Source organism: Macrobrachium rosenbergii, chromosome 23 (genome assembly GCF_040412425.1).
Source record: "Macrobrachium rosenbergii isolate ZJJX-2024 chromosome 23, ASM4041242v1, whole genome shotgun sequence".
NCBI lineage: Eukaryota > Metazoa > Arthropoda > Malacostraca > Decapoda > Palaemonidae > Macrobrachium > Macrobrachium rosenbergii.
The window spans coordinates 30,447,010-30,464,509 of record NC_089763.1 but is presented as its reverse complement, the minus strand read 5'-3'; the positions used below and the strand labels follow the sequence as shown (position 1 = coordinate 30,464,509).

The following is a 17,500-nucleotide window of genomic DNA, read 5'->3' as shown; positions in this document are numbered from 1 at the left end:
GATGTTGATGTTTTTGCCACGAGATGTTTTGGGGGCTTGCTTGGGTGTATGTTTTGGGGTGACTGCAAGGTCATGAGATGGTTTGGTCGTTGCTGTCGATGTTGATGTTTTTGCCATAAGATGTTGGGGAGGCTGCAAGACGTCGCTTTTGTCGCTGCTGTTGAAGTTGATGTTTTTGCTATGAGATGTTGGGGAGACTGCAAGGTCATGAGATGTCGCTTTAGCCGTTGATGTTGATGTAGATGGTGTGAGATGTCGATATCGTTATGGATGTTGGGATGAAGGAGTGACTAAAACGTCGTCTTTGTAGCTTCTTGTACTGATGATGTTTTAGATTTGATGTTTTGGGTAAATGAAGGATTTCTGGGGGTGGGGTGATGTGAGGTGTCCTTCCTTATCCGTTCTGTTTCTTCCTCTTGATGTTGAAGAGGAAAAAGAGGAAGGAGAAAGAAGCGAAGAGGGAGAGTCATTTGAAAATAATAATAATAATAATAATAATAATAATAATAATAATAATAATAATAATAAAGATTTTAATTTTGTTGACGATATTTATTTCACACGAAAAATATATTTATGAATAAAATGTTTTCTAGGTTCACAAACATCATCACAATTGTCAGAAATCACTAAAATGAAGTATTTTGTTATAATTTTAGACGATAACAATAAATACAATTACTGTTATTGTTATTCAGATATTCATCACTGCCGATACATTTGCTTTTAGTAAAATGACAAATCGACACCTCGTATTTGTTATTTTTCTTATTATTCTCTTATTAATGCTTTTAATATCATCATAATTATTGCTGTTATTATGTTCTCAATGAGATTTTATTTTCGCTACCGTTACCACACGTCGACTGTACTAGTTTTTCTGAATGAGGTTGTAATTCTACTACTACGAATACTACAACTATTTCTCAATGAAAGGGCATAACGTCGAACCGTACTCCCACAACTTCGCTTTCAGCAACTCCAAATTTTCCCCCAAAAGAACAAGACACCCATCACTTTTCCGTGTCCCTTTTGACATTTAGAAAAAAAAAAGACTGTCACACTCGAACAATTCCATATTGGTCAAACAGTAAGTTTTAATGGGCGCCAGAACTTCACAAAGAAGGCGATCGACCGAGATGGGGAAGTTACGTACGGGTGGTTCATTCATGAAAGGATGAATGATTCGATTCATTCATGAAGTGTTTGATTGTGGAGTGTCTGCTAAAAAACTAATGCGAGAGACTACTACCGGTGATTGCGGTTAATAAATAATAAAGATGGTTAATTTTTTATAGAAATGTTTATGTAGGCATAAGCTGCATTAAGTATATTTTTATGAAATAGTTTTCATATTCATACGGGCTAACATAAAGGTAATTAATTAACAATCCTTGAAATTCCTCATATCACTCCAACTCCCCCACCTTCCAATTCATAAAATCCCTCACAATCGCCCTAACTCGCCCTTTCCAATCCCCTCCAAAAATTCCTCATAGTCACTCCAACTCATCCATCTCCAATCCCCAAATCCCTCATAATCACTCCAACTCCCACACCTTCCAATCCATAAAATCCCTCATAATGACTCCAACTCACCGACTTTCCAATTCCCTCCAAAATCCTTCATAATCACTCCAACTCACCCATCTTCCAATCGCCAAATCCCTCATAATCACTCCAACTTACCCACTTTCCAATCCCCCCCAATCCTCATTATTACTCCATTTAAGGATCTACAAAGTATATCTACATAAATGTATAAAAAAATAACCAGTCAATCTATTTGGTCACAAGATAAAAAAAAAATTATGGAACATTTATGTGCAAAAGCGTTCAATGATTTACAGGCGGTACGTTCACCTTTTGCTCTGTCAAAAACAAGATGCCCTTTTTACCGATGCCTGGACTTATCACAGTTCTAATGATGGAAAATTATGGTGGTCGCCCACTAAAACCTTATTATAATTCGTGGCCTCTATTATTAACAGTACACGAGAGCAATCCCCACGACTTTTGACATTATTCTTCGCATGCAAGTGTGGGGGTAAAGCTCTAATGTATTGCTTTTGTAATGAGGACAATTCAAGCATGAAAATAGCAGCAAATCTGCACATATTTTTGTCGAGCCAAAGTCGACGTCCTTAAAAATGATTCATCGAGGTTAATTATAGATCACATTCGCAATCCTTATTGAACTGAATTGAACTGAACTGAATAGAGCTTTTAGGCCAAAGGCCTTCAGCGCTGAAACGGAAATTGGCAGCAAAAGGTTTGAAAGGTGTAACAGGAGGAAAACTTCTAAGCAGTTGCACTATGAATCGACTGTTAGGAGAGGGTTGAGGAAAGTACGATGGAAGAAAGAGAATATGAAAGGAGGTTACAGTAAAAGGAACGAAAGGGGTTGCAGCTAGGGGCCTATGGAAGGCACGCTGCAAAGAACCTTAAGTAATGCCTACAGTGCACCGCATAAGGGGATTTCGCAATCCTTATTAACATAGATTTCGTGCCTAATTGAAACCACGGAACAATGACTTCGACCAGCAGTCTTTCATGAACTTCAAAAGGTAAAGAATCTTGTGGAAAATAATTGCATGGGTTTGCTATTATTAAAATCATGATACGGGATGTGAATACCTAAGGATTTTTTTCCAGTCTGCCCTGGATCGCCTGAACGATGCAGAATCTGGTATGGAGACCAAAATCTGACATCGAGAAATAAGACCGGGTGATGATTGATTCCAGCAAAAAGGGGCTCGATTTCAGAAAGATTAAATATATTATTATTATTATTATTATTATTATTATTATTATTATTATTATTATTATTATTATTATTATTATTATTATTATTTCAGTAGATGAAACCTATTCACATGGAACAAGCACACCAAAGGGGCCATTGACCTGAAGTTCAAGCTTCCAAAGAATGTTGGTTTCAATCTCCCACCGCAGACCCCACATTGCAGAGCCAGTGATTTTTCATCGCCCTGGGGGAGACGCGAACCCGCGACATCTGAGTGGCATACCAGAAGCATTTTTAATACTTAACCAGAAACGTTGTCAAGAATTAGAGGTTTTTCGACAAACACAGGGCTAATTTTCTTTCTTCTTGTAACACGAATGGAGATGAACAACGTATTTGACTCGAATGACCTTTGTATCAACACACCTACGAGAGAGAGAGAGAGAGAGAGAGAGAGAGAGAGAGAGAGAGAGAGAGAGAGAGAGAGAGAGAGAGAGAGAGAGAGAGAGAGAGAGAGAGAATTTCATCACTATGGAAAATATCATGAAAAGTTTCAGGGGAAAAGAAAACCTGAGGTATTTTAATTGAAAATCTAATGACCTTTCCCTTCTTCAGCTTCAAAGAAAATCATGAAAAAAACTGATTAAAAATTACGTTCTTCATCAGTCAAGCGCGAGAGCATGGAACTTATAAAATTTCCCAACTATTCAAGAAGATATAAAACTGCTCTCAAGAATATAAAACTGTTCTCAAGAATATGAACGTGAGGATGACGACGGCGAACCTAGATCGAAGCTCTTTAAAACATCGCGAAGGTAAACGCGTGGTGATGAAAACTTTTGGGTTTATTATTTATTAATAGTGATATTGTATTTCGTTATGTGTTCAGATGATGGGATCTGAGTGTATTCCTTTTTGTCAGTCACATCAATTTCCGTTTACTCCCTGCAGATGTCATAAAGTCGTTTATAAAATCGTCTATGCTTATCAAATTCTACTCTTTCTGGATCAATTCTCACCAGTTCAATACTCACTCCTTCTTGCAGAACGAATTCCACACTTGTCAAACCATTTTCTTTCTGGATCACTTCTCAGGCAGTTCAATACTCACTCCTTCTTGCAGAACGAATTACATACTTATCAAACCATTTTCTTTCTGGACTCCTACTCCTGCAGTTCAATACTCACTCCTTTCAGAACGAATTACATACTCACAAAACCCCATTCTTTCTGGACTCCTGACCCTGAAGTTCAGTACTTACTCCTTGCAGAACGAATTACATACTTATCAAACCCTTTTCTTTCTGGACTCATACTCAGCAGTTCAATGCTCACACCTTCTTGCAGAACGAATTACATACTTATCAATCCCTTTTCTTCCTGAACACCTAATCCTGCAGCTCTGCAGAGCGAATTGAAAAATTCCCATTCTTCTGGACACCTAATCCTGCAGTTCAATACTCACTCCTGGTAGAGCGAATTACATACTTATCAAATGCCATTCTTTCCGGACACCTAATCCTGCAGTTCAATACTTACAACCTTTGGCAGAGCGAATTACATACTTAGCAAATTCCATTCTTTCTGGACTCTTAATTCTGCAGTTCAATACCCCCTCTGGCAGAGCGAATTACACACTTATCAAATCCCATTCTTTTCGGACACCTAATCCTGCAGTTCAGTACTCACTCCTGGTAGAGCGAATTACACACTTACCAAATCCCATTCTTTCCGGACACCTAATCCTACAGTTCAATACTCACAACCTCGAGCTGTTTCAGGTAGAGCGAACTGGAGTGGTTGGCCTCAATCAGCGACTTCCCGGAGTTGAAGATGGCGCATATACACATCCCGAGGGAGAACATATCGCTGAGGACACTGCAACTGGATCCTGTCTGCACCTCGGGAGCTGAGGACAGAAATGAGGACGATTTTATCATTCAATATCAGTGGAAGGCTAAAGTCGGCGAATGAGGTAAGGTTTAGAACAGAGGTTTATTGGTAAGGAAAAGCTGGATCTTGTAGGACGTCACGAATTTGGATGGAAACAGAATTCTGGGAGATTAGATATTGGTCATGAAAATCGTAAATAAAGTTTTTGAGTTGTTATAGGATGTACATTTATATATATACTATACATACACACATATACATGTGTGTATGTATGTGTACATACATACACTTAAAATGTCAGCAACTACAATAGCATATTAGTCACATGAAAATAATACCATGTGGGTAAATAAGGGTTGTTTTTCAATGATGCTCGCAACGAAAACCCTGAAAGTTCCGAAGACACCCGCAAAAAACAACCGACAATAAATATAATGGAAAAGCTTAAAAAAAAAAAAACTCCAAGGAGAAAAAACATGAGGGGTGAAAATAATCACTAAATTGCTGCTTGGAAAAACATGAAACATTTCCAGGTTCTCTCTTTGCCTGTCAGTCTGAGTGTCTGCCTGTCAGTCTGAGTGTCTGTCATGTCAGTCTGAGTGTCTGCCTGTCAGCCTGAGTGTCTGCCCGTCAGTCTGAATGTCTGTACATCAGTCTGATTATCTGCCTCTCAAGTCTGAATGTCTGCCTGTCAGCCTGAGTGTCTGCCCGTCAGTCTGAATGTCTGTACATCAGTCTGATTATCTGCTTGTCAAGTCTGAATGTCTGCCTGTCAGTCTGAGTGTCTGTCCGTCAGTCTGAATGTCAGCCTATCAGTCTGACTGTTTGCCTATCAGTCTGAGTGTCTTTCAGTCAGTCTGAGTGTCTGCCTGTCAGTCTGTCAGTTTGAGCGTCTTTCTGTTAGTCTGAGTGCCAGCCTATCAGTCTGAGCGTCTTCCTGTCAGTTTGAGTGTATGTCAGTCTGCCTACCCATCTCTCTGCCTATCTCACTCTCGTTCTAATTCCCGTCAAGAAGTGGCGGGGAGATTGCCGCCACCTTTCGAGGCATCTCGGAATCCCCCCCCCCCCACACACTCTGTTTTTACATCTCCTTGGAATCCTGGAATCACAAGGCCATTGTTTCCCGTCGAAGTTTACAAGTCCAACGCATTAAGTTCGAGGGCTGCTGTTCCCGCCGGCGTGTTTTCCTCGGGAAAATACTGGAGGGGATTTTGTGCGTTTTTAACGGCTCTGCGTCTCCGGGGAGCCGTCGAGGCCATGAACGACGAGTAATGGACGAGACGTCCCTCTCTCTCTCTCTCTCTCTCTCTCTCTCTCTCTCTCTCTCCCCTCAAGGTGCATCATCAAGACTTAATACCACTCTTGTTTACAAAGTGCCACATACATACATACATACATACATACATATTTCACAGTTAATTGGGGTATATTGGTGTTTAAGAAGTTATTTTTAATATATTTTGGGCTTATAAATAAATAAATACATACATACGTACACGCATACATACATACATACATACATACATACATACATACATACATACATACATACATACATACATACATACACATATCATAGTCTAGTGGTGTGTATCGGTGTTTAAGAATGTAATCTTTAATATCTTTTGTGCTTCTAAATAAATAAATAAATAAATAAATAAATACATACATACACATTTCATAGTTTAGTGGTGTATATCGGTGTTTAAGAATGTAATCTTTAATATCTTTTGTGCTTATAAATACATACATACGTACATACATATTTTCAGATTAAGTCTCCGGAAAAAAGTGGTTATCAATATAACCGAATGGAGGTTTCCAAGCGAATGTAAATTCATCTATTCTTCACGGTTTGTGAAGGAATAGAATTTGGAAACTTCTGACAGAAATCAAAACACAGAGAGTTGCTATGGATACTATCAAACCAGCTGGTTTTGACCAATGAAGAAAGTCGTCCAAAAAAAGAAGTCATATTTCAACTTTGCAATTATACAATGAATAAAAAAAACAAGTAACGAACGCTCCGACGAAGTTTCTTCGGCGCAATTGAGTTTTCTGGGCAGCGTATAATGATGTTTGAAATTCTCAGCCACGGCCCATGAAACTCTCAGCCGCGATCCATGGAAGTTTCATGGCCCGGGGCTGAGAGTTTCATGCGGCATTTATACGCTGTACTACATTCACGGGCCGCGGCTGAGAATTTTATGGGCCGTAGCTGAGAGTTTCATACAGCATTATACGCTGTACTGCTTTCACGGGCCGCGGCCGAGAGGTTAATGGGCCTTGGCTGAGAGTTTCATACAATATTATACGCTGTACTGATTTCACGAGCCGCGGCTGAGAGTTTCATACAGCATTATACGCTGCACAGAATACTTGATTTTACATAATGATCAGATAAAAAAAAGTATTCCAAGGTCATCAGTGAGCCTCTTTTCTCTCTCTCTCTCTCTCTCTCTCTCTCTCTCTCTCTCTCTCTCTCTCTCTCTCTCTCCTATTCAAGATATTGGTTCATTCTGCGAGGAAGGAAATTCTATAGCGAGATAATTCGCGTCTGGAGGAGAAGATAATATTTACAATGGTGGAGAAATACTACGCAAGGATTGTATTGGTACGACGAGGAGGAGAAAGAGGATGGAGAGGATGAGGGAGAGAGAAGAGGAAGGAGGAAAAACGGTAAAGTAATAGAGAGGAAATACATGACAAAAAATAATTAGAGAACGGAATGAGATAGTTGAAGATACAATATGGTTTTCTACAAAGCTGTAACTCTTAAAAAAATTATATCAATAAGGATATATGAACCACCTATTCGGGCTCTCATAAAATTACACATAGCCGGAAGGACGAGGATAAGGAGAGAGAGAGAGAGAGAGAGAGAGAGAGAGAGAGAGAGAGAGAGAGAGAGAGAGAGAGAGAGAGAGAGAGAGAGAGAGAGATTTTACCCCGAGGATCTTGCTCCACAAAATCCCTGCAAAATTGAAGACAGCGGGTGGATAAAAAATGAGGATGAAAGATTAAAAAAAAAAAAGAGAGAATTAAGAAAAAAGAGAAGAGAGAAAAAACAGAAGACTTTGACAAGGGGTCCACGAACGGAGGAAGAGCGAGAGAGAAAGAGGATGTCAAAAAAGTTAATTTTAGCCCACGACCGCCGGGGGGGGCGCTTTCCCCTTTTGAACTGGGATTTTGTGCTCGGAATAGATAAAGAGAGAGAGAGAGAGAGAGAGAGAGAGAGAGAGAGAGAGAAGAAATACGGGGAACGGAAACGGGTAAAACTGGGACTGGGAATATAGCAGAAAAAACATTTTCACTTTCTCTAATAGGATACTTTCAAAGGACTTCTTCCAAGTCGAGGCATATTTTTGCATTGAGGACATTCGCCGTCTTCTTAGCGTTATCAGTTTAGGATTCCTTCCAGTGATGAATTCTTGGAAGAAAGGAAGAACAGTGTTCCTGCAGATGAAAGCTTTTTTTTTTCTTTTTCCTCAAGGAATGATTTTGTAAAATCTCTCTCTCTCTCTCTCTCTCTCTCTCTCTCTCTTCGTATCTTTAGTAGTTTTTGAATCTTTCTTTTCACCATCTACCCATAAGACACGAGGTCTTTGAGGACATAATATGGTGATGAACATTATTTAAGTAAAAAAATTGCAATCATGGGTGCATTGCCCTGTCAAAAAACTCAGGGGGGATTAAGAAGTTAATAAACAGAACTAAGAACAATCAGTGACCACAATCGAAGGGTTAAGCAACAATAGATCTGACTCTATTAAATGGGGGAATACAATTTCATTAGAGCATTAACAAGAAAAATCTGCCTAATTGGGAGGAAAGCCCGGAAAAGTGCAACGCCTGACATTGCTAATGCCCATAATATCACAGATCTCTACAGAGCAATTACCATGAATTCTCTCTCTCTCTCTCTCTCTCTTCTGACAGTGTAAAGTGAGTGCTCTCACGTCTCTTTACTGTACAAAATAAGTACACTTTTCTCTTCTCTTTCTTCTTCTTCTCTCTCTCTCTCTCTCTCTCACCACCAAACCTTGATAAAAGACAGAAATTCCAAGAAGACTCATAATGAGAAGGGGTAAATCGATCATGGGTAAGAGCCACCCCACCCTGCCACCAACACCTCACCTTCCTCCCCACTTTTACGCTTAATATAAACATAAGCAAGACATGCAGGAATATACACAATCTGGAGAGAGAGAGAGAGAGAGAGAGAGAGAGAGAGAGAGAGAGAGAGAGAGAGAGAGAGAGAGAGAGTAATGTTCCTCCCAAGGAACTAATGTCAAATCAGCCTTCTTGAAACCAGTCGACTCATTTGATTTGCTAACGAAGAAAAGGTCAGGTCATTTGACACGACCCTTAATTGAAATAACTGGATTCTGGGAATCCTGGAATTTTAGATGGCAGGGCGTATTACATTTTAGTTTTCTGTAAAAGAAAACTATTATTGAGATGGCTATTTGTCTGTCCGTTCGCACTTTTCTGTCCGCCCTCAGATCTTAAATTCATTAGCGCTAGAGGCTGCAAATGTAAGTGTTGATCATCCGCCACCAGTCATCAATCATACCAAATTGCAGCCTCTAGCCTCTGTAGTTTTTATTTGATTTCAGCTTAAAATTAGCCATGGTTGTGCGTCTTGAATCGCTACAGGTGCAAACAACACAGGCCACCACTGGCCTTGGGGTGAAAGTTTCATGGACTGCGGCTGAGAGTGTCATACAGCATTATGCGCTATACAGAACTCGATTGCGCTGAAGAAACTTTAGGGCGCATTTTTTCACGGTTTTTTTTCAGAGAATATTATTTTATATTTTCCTTAGGTTAAGGCATCTTATTCTATCTTTGGGATGGGGTATTGCAAATGTATATTTTGTATATTTTTTAGCTTCACTGAAATAGACGATTATATATATATATATATGTATATATATAATACATTATATACATATACATATATATATATACATATATATATATATATATATATATATATATATATATATATATATATATATACATACATATGTACATACATACATACATACATACATATATAAATACATACATATACAGCATTTTATCATGCGTATTAATGCGTAATTTGGTGAAAATCATGAACGACAAAACGCAATATGATCTGGCATTTAAGTTGTACGGAAAATGAGTTCTTCTAGAGTAATGAAAGCTTTAGGAAACTGTCCGACCTTACTTAGTCAAATCTCCGCCTGCCCCGACTCCGAAAACATCGTTCCAACAATTTCTATTTTCTTCTATTTTCAGCTGCGGATATAAAATCTCTCGTGCATAATTTCCCGGTCATGTTTCATTCGCCGGTAACCTTTCTCGTGACATTTTGAGTCGTGCCAAAACAAGTTCGGATCTTGTATAAAATAGTCCCCTCGGGATCGGTACGAGTCTTGTTCATTTACATTTTTTGGAAGGTATTTATTAGTAATTGAATGGGTTTACCTCGCACTGAATTATACTGCAAGTTGGCGTTGGTCTACAATTTCATTATATTTGCATAATCTTTATTTCGTTTCATTATTTAGGTGGGAATATATAAATACAGTATATATATATATATATATATATGTGTGTGTGTGTGTATATTTATATATATATTATATGTATATATGTATATATATACATACATACATATATATTATTATATATATATATTTATATATATATATATATATATATATATATATATATATATATATATATATATATATATACTGTATATAAATAGATATGTATATGTGTGTAAATATGCATGCGCAGACGCACACAAACACAAACACACACACACAAATATATATATATATATATATATATATATATATATATATATATATATATATACATATACATACATATAAATACATATTTATATACTTATCTGATCCGACAACAACATAATATCAGCTGCGTAAGGCAGAGAGAGAGAGAGAGAGAGAGAGAGAGAGAGAGAGAGAGAGAGAGAGAGAGAGGAGAGTCATAACAATATCCACCCACCTGCGAACGAAAGGCTTCCTTGAAACTATTTCAAGGTCTCGGAAACTTGGAGGTATTACTGAAGGGTTAAAACTTAATGCGGAAGTCAGAAGTCAAGTTTTGAGGGCAATAAGTATTAGCTAAACTCTCGTTATTGTGCAGCTAAATTTGGAAGACTGTCTAACAAGTGATAGATTAGCCTGCACATATGTACACGAACATATATATATACATACACATATATATATATATATATATATATATATATATATATATATATATATATATATATATATATATATATATAATATACCTGTAATTGTAATATGTGTGAGCTAAATTACGAGATGCAGGTAAACAATCTGGGATCATATCACTTCAGTAATGTCATGCAATTTAACCAGACAGGCTCAAAGGTAAATCGGTAATCAAGTAAAATGTAAAAATTACGTAAATTCATCACTGGAAGAAAAGTCGATATTTTAGAGGCAAATGGAAAAGTAGTTAACAACAGGTAAATGAGGACTAAAACGTAAATCAGTAATTTAGAGACAAATGAAAAATGCAAGTAAGCACAGAGGGTTACTGACTAAAATGTAAATCAGTAATTTAGAGACAAATGAAAAATGCAAGTAAGCACAGAGGGTTACTGACTAAAATGTAAATCAGTAATTTACACGTGAATTAAAAATTCAGGTAAACAGGTGAATACAAACAAAAATGTAACAAATTTAGAGACAAAATGAAATAAATCAAGAAAAAACACAACGATAATGAAATTGACACCCCGCAAGAAATTCAAAGACAAAAAAAAAAATTAAAATAAACAAAATACAGTGATAAAGAAACTGACAGCCTGGAAATTCAATTATTCATATAACTGATAACTTACCGGAACAACAAATTAAAAAAAAAAACTATATATTCCATGGCGGATCCAAAATTATTTTTTTCCTCTCTCTCTAGATCCCGAGTAATTCAGATACCCGGTATCCTGTTTCAATGGGCTGGTATTCAATAGCAGTCGAATGTAAAGGACCACTGCGGTACTTTCAGCAATAGAGATAAAAGGAATTGGAGTTCGGCGTAACTTCACTTTTCAACTTTTTTTTTCTTTTTTTTTATTCACTCTCTCTCTCAATCTTTTTCTATCTCTCTCTCTCTCTCTCTCTCTTCCCCTTTTTTTTATGGGGAAAAAGTACTCGGTCGTGTAAGGCCTGGTCAGCCAAAAACGCTCCCCTCCAAAAAATGGGCCAGTATTTTTTTTTTATTCACTTTTGGGTCAGTTTCACGAAGCACTGAAATCAAAGTTAAGGTATTGAAGTACATTTCTGTATCATTCGCAGGATTACTCTTCTCTGTAATCAAAATGTTAGGGTATATTCCTTTCAGCTTCCTAAAAAGAAAACTGTTGTGCCGGCTTTGTCTGTCCGTCCGCACTTTTTCCTGTCCGCATTTTTTCTGTCCGCCCTCAGATCTTAAAAACTACTGAGGCTAGAGGGCTGCAAATTGATACGTTGATCATCCGCCCTCCAATCATCAAACATACCAAATTGCAGCCCCCTAGCCTCAATGGTTTTTACTTTATTTAAGGTTAAAGTTAGCCATAATCATGCGTCTGGCAACGATATAAGCCAGGCCATCACCGGGCCGTGGTTTATACACCATCATACCGAGACCACCGAAAGATAGATCTGTTTTCGGTGGCCTTGATTATACGCTGTACAGAAAACTCGATTGCGCCGAAGACACTTCGGCGCATTTTTTACTTGATTATTTGCGCATTTAATGTTAGGAATAGAGGAAATAAACCCTGTAATCAGAAGAAGAAAAATAAATCTACAAAAATTATATTTAGCCTAAAATGAAACGGGAACCTCAAGGCTACTGTCTAAATCCCTAAATGGAGAAATAAATTAAGGGAATCGACGTAATTGCACTGGGTTCTGATGCAGTCAAAGTCTTGAATAATTAAGTTTGGAAGTCCAGGACAGACAGGACCTCCCAGGTATATTCCATTAAACATTACATTTAGAGCGTCAATGATTTTTTAGTGTCACAGGAAAATGTGGATTTCTGTTGCTTATCAGCTGAAACGAATTCATTTCTAAATAGTCTTTTATAAAGTGAAAATTTAAACAGAATGCCAGTTAGCCTGACGTTCAAGCTTAGGGGAAAAAACTGGGAGTTTTAGAATTTTAATAAAAACGGGTAAAAATGCCGAAGTTTCTTCGGCGCAATCGAGTTTTCTGTGCAGCCGCTACAGCGTATAATCAAGGGCATCGAAAATGGATCTATCTTTCGGTGGTCTCGGTATAATGCTGAATGAGCCGCGGCCCATGAAACTTTAACCACGGCATGGTTGAGGCCTATTGTATATCATTGCCAGAATCACGATTATGGCTAAATTTAACCTTAAATAAAATAAAACTACTTAGGCTGGCATGTTTGATGATTGGAGGTGAAATGATCAGCATAATTAATTTGCAGCCCTCAGCCTCTTAGTTTTTAAGATCTGGAGGGCGGACAGAAAAAGTGCGGACAGAATAAAGTGCGGACGGACAGACAAAGTTGGCACAACAGTTTTCTTTTACAGAAAACTAAAAATGGATGATTATTTGAGCTCTCATTTTTCGAGAGCAGTGGTAGTCTGCAGCTTGTATGATATCTACAGAGTGCATCTCAACCTACAGTCGATAATAATTTAATGAAGCACAATAATACAACGATTATATTTGCATATAATCAGTGTTATACCTACGAGGAGGACACCAGAGCGTGGGTGAAATATTAACGCTGTCAATATTACTGAATGATGAACATCCAATGTCAATGCTTTACTCAGTGATGATTGAGTTTTTCTTTAAGTTTAAACGTTATGTAAAATATTTCAATTAACGAAACAGCCAATTAGACGCGAAATTCTTCAACAAACTCTTCAAACGAGCTGCTGAACACACTCTCATATATAAATATATCTTCCTTGAATTTAGGGAGTTGTTGAATGAAGTGAATATCAGCAAAAAAAAAAATAAAAAAAAAAAACGTATTTTCTTTTGTCAAGAGCATTAATAAGTAACCCAATTAGAGAGTTTTGGCTGAAGAAGATTAGACCTTTCAAAGAGGAACAAACCAATCCTATCTTAATTTCTATGAAGGTAAGGTGAATATATATATATATATATATATATATATATATATATATATATATATATATATATATGCAAATACAGCAAATGTGTGTATGTGAGTGTGAGTGTGTGGTGTATGTGTGTCTGTGTGTGTGCGTTCGTGTTTTATACAATGTATCACAAAATTCCTACTGACTCTTTTTTTTTTTTTCATCAATTTCGAACCAGTCAATTAGGGATCGAAAAACTAACCGATGTATTTTTTTGATAAATGTCAATACCTGCACTGGGGATTGGCAGGATAAAAAAAAATTGGAGGGACGTAGATTGCGACTGATAAAACAGAAAAATGAAAAAGAATAAAAAGTCAGATGATATATTTAACCGATGAAAAAGTATATAATCCGTTATTAGGCAAAATATAAAGGTTGCAGAATATGAGCGTAAAAAATTATTGAATTGAGAAACGAAAATAGAAATAAATCTTTAGAAGAAATAAAACCAGGCTAAGTAAAAATGATTTTCTAATACGTTAGATATCAAATATGAATTAGGAAATAAACGAAAGATATCTATAAGAAAATTCAATCACACTTTCTCCTCATATTTCCTTTCCTCACACGTTGCTTTCTCCCTTCTTTCCTCACTTCCTTTTCTCACTCTTTCTAAATCCTCTTTTCCTACCTCTTTCCATCAGTCGGTTATCCTTATCCTTCTATTCCCCCTCTTCCAACTGCAATTCTTCAATCAATCACCTTCTCTCGCCCTTCTCCTATTATTCTTCTCACTTTCTCATTCTCACCTTCACCCCTCCCATTCCTTCTTCACCCTGCTTCTCTCTCTCTCTCTCTCTTTTTTCCTAATTTCACCTTCCTCCCTTCCATAGTTCCTCACCTCTATCCCTTCTATTCCTTCTTCTCTGTTTCACTTCTGTTTCACACCTTTCTCTTTCCTCTTCTCATTCCTTCTCTCCTCTTCACTCTCTCTCTCACTCTCCTACTCTCACCTCTCACCTCGCTTCCATTCCACCTTCACTCTACTTCTATTCTTTCTCTCTCTCTCTCTCTCTCTCTCTCTCTCACTTCCTAGTTCTCACCTTCACCATTTCCATTCCTTCTTCATCCTACTTCTCTCTCTCTTTCTCTCTCCCTCTCTCTCACTTCCATAAGGGCAGACATGGAGGCAGAGAAATCCCTGAAATAAAAAAAAAGAAGGTAAAAATGCGACGTGGAGTGACAGAAACAATTACTGGAGTTGCGGCAGGTCGTGGAAAAAGTCAATAATCCAATTGAGTTGACTTAACCCACATCGAAAAGGAGGGGTGGGGAGTGAAATAGGTGGGGGTGGGGGTGGGAGAAGGGGGTGGGGAATAGAGATGGGAGGCAGATCCATGACTGATTTACGAGGGGGTAACTGGGAAGTATATATATATATATATATATATATATATATATATATATATATATATTTATATATATATATTTATATATATATATTTTATATACATACACATATATACACACACACATATATACACACACATAAGACACAAGGTATATGTTACTAAAACAAAAATAAAAAGAAAGTGGCTTCATGTCTGCGGGTAGATTACAGCACCATTCGTTTTGAATTCATTAAACAAAAGCTACGAATAACAGTGTTGAGAAATAACTAAAAAAATGTATTTTAACAGAAATCTTTCACATTCACAACTGATCCCTAATCCCCCTTTCCTGCCGAGAGACAGCAACAAGATTCTCTGAACAGCAGAAGCACCAATATTCAGTAAATGTTTTGCCTCGCTGTCCAACTTCTCAGTTCCAGAGGTCCTTTATTCCTCACACCGTTGAACTGTGGAACAGTCTCCCTGAGGATGAGGTGCAGTTGGAACGTCAGAAGTTTGATATTTTACTTACATTCTTATTTAATTGTTAAGTTGTTAATTTATTTGGTTTTCTAATAACATTTCGTAATTCTTATTACTTTCTGTAACTTCTTTCGAACGAACGCCAAAATATTCTTTGGAAGCTTGAATTTCATGTCAGTGGCCCCTTTGGTGGGCTTGTTACGTATTCATAGGGTTCATCTTCTGATTGATAATAATAATAATAATAATAATAATAATAATAATAATAATAATAATAATAATAATAATAATAATAATAATTGTCTGTAAAAGAGCTAACGACGAACGCAAGCACTCTTGACTGTACTACATTGTAGACCAACCTGCAATCCCTTCCCTCTCATTCTATCAACTATGCAATCCAGAATAGCTAGAAGAGAGAGAGAGAGAGAGAGAGAGAGAGAGAGAGAGAGAGAGAGAGAGAGAGAGAGAGAGAGAGAGAGAGAGAGAGACTGCAGATTAACTGAGAAATTATGATTTTGAGAATTTGACAATATCAAAAGCACAATACTAAAAACACATGAAGAGAGAAGAGAGAGAGAGAGAGAGAGAGAGAGAGAGAGAGAGAGAGAGAGAGAGAGAGAGAGAGGAGACTGCAGATTAAATAAGAAATTATGGATTAATCAAAAGCACATAGAGAGAGAGAGAGAGAGAGAGAGAGAGAGAGAGAGAGAGAGAGAGAGAGAGAGAGAGAGAGAAACTGTAGGAAAATATTTTGAGAATTGGCAATATCAAAAAAACAGATGAAGAGAGAGAAAAGAAAGAGAGAGAGAGAGAGAGAGAGAGAGAGAGAGAGAGAGAGAGAGAGAGAGAGAGAGAGAGAGAGAGAAACTGCAGATTAAATGAGAAATTATGGTTTTGAGAATTACATGACAATATCAAAAACACATGGAGAGAGAGAGAGAGAGAGAGAGAGAGAGAGAGAGAGAGAGAGAGAGAGAGAGAGAGAGAGAGAGAGAGAATCTGAAGTCGAGGGAATGGATTTCCAACCAGAAATCTATTACCACCAGCCTCCTGGATTTCAGCAGAAGGTTGGCGTTCCAGCCACCGTCTTCCCGGAAGCAAGGGCGCGATGCATATTCGAGCGAGACACAGAATGCGTCGTATGTTGCGGTGACCGAATCTACTCCGTGTGAAGATTAGTTCGCCCGGCAAAAATTGCCACAGTTTTTTCTCTCCCAAGAAAAACTTTGTAAATGATCAGCGAAATTTTTTCTTTGTTTTTTTTTATCAGTTTACGGTGGCGGTAAATATCCACAGCCAATATCATCCGAGTTACTCGTGAATGGCGGAAATGAATTGTTACTCATCACCCAAAATATACCAATGTCTGCTGCCGATTTTTAATTTTTAGTTTTTTGAGTTTGTCTGTTCGGAGGCTAGAGGGCTGCAAATTGGTATGTTGATCACACACCCTCCAATCATCAAACATACCAAATTGCAGCCCTCTAGCCTCAGTAGTTTTTATTTTATTTAAAGTTAAAATTAGCCATAATCGTGCTTCTGGCATCGATATAGGGCAGGCCACCACCGGGCCGTAGTTAAAGTTTCATGGGCCGCGGCTCATACAGCAGTATACCGAGACCACCGAAAGATAGATATATTTCTGGTGGATTTGATTATACGCTATACAGAAAACTCGACTGCGCCGAAGAAACTTCGGCGCATTTATTACTTGTTCATTTTTGTCTTCGAATTTTTTTAACGGTTAAATTCAAGGAAAATATTATAACAGAAATGCTAAATATTATTTCCAGCCTATCCAGCCAATTGCATGCCCCTTTCAGCTCTTTTTAATTTCACTGAAAGTGTCTC

General features: G+C 37.6%; 1 protein-coding gene across 1 annotated transcript in view; it reads right to left on the bottom strand.

Annotated features, from left to right (window-relative positions):
• bma (SCY1-like protein bma) overlaps positions 1-17,500 on the bottom strand; it is a 439,254-nt gene that overhangs the window by 67,209 nt on the left and 354,545 nt on the right. Inside the window, exon 10 of the mRNA XM_067125029.1 lies at positions 4,510-4,655. Coding sequence (XP_066981130.1) covers positions 4,510-4,655 — 146 coding nt within the window. The remainder of the gene's footprint in view (positions 1-4,509; positions 4,656-17,500) is intronic.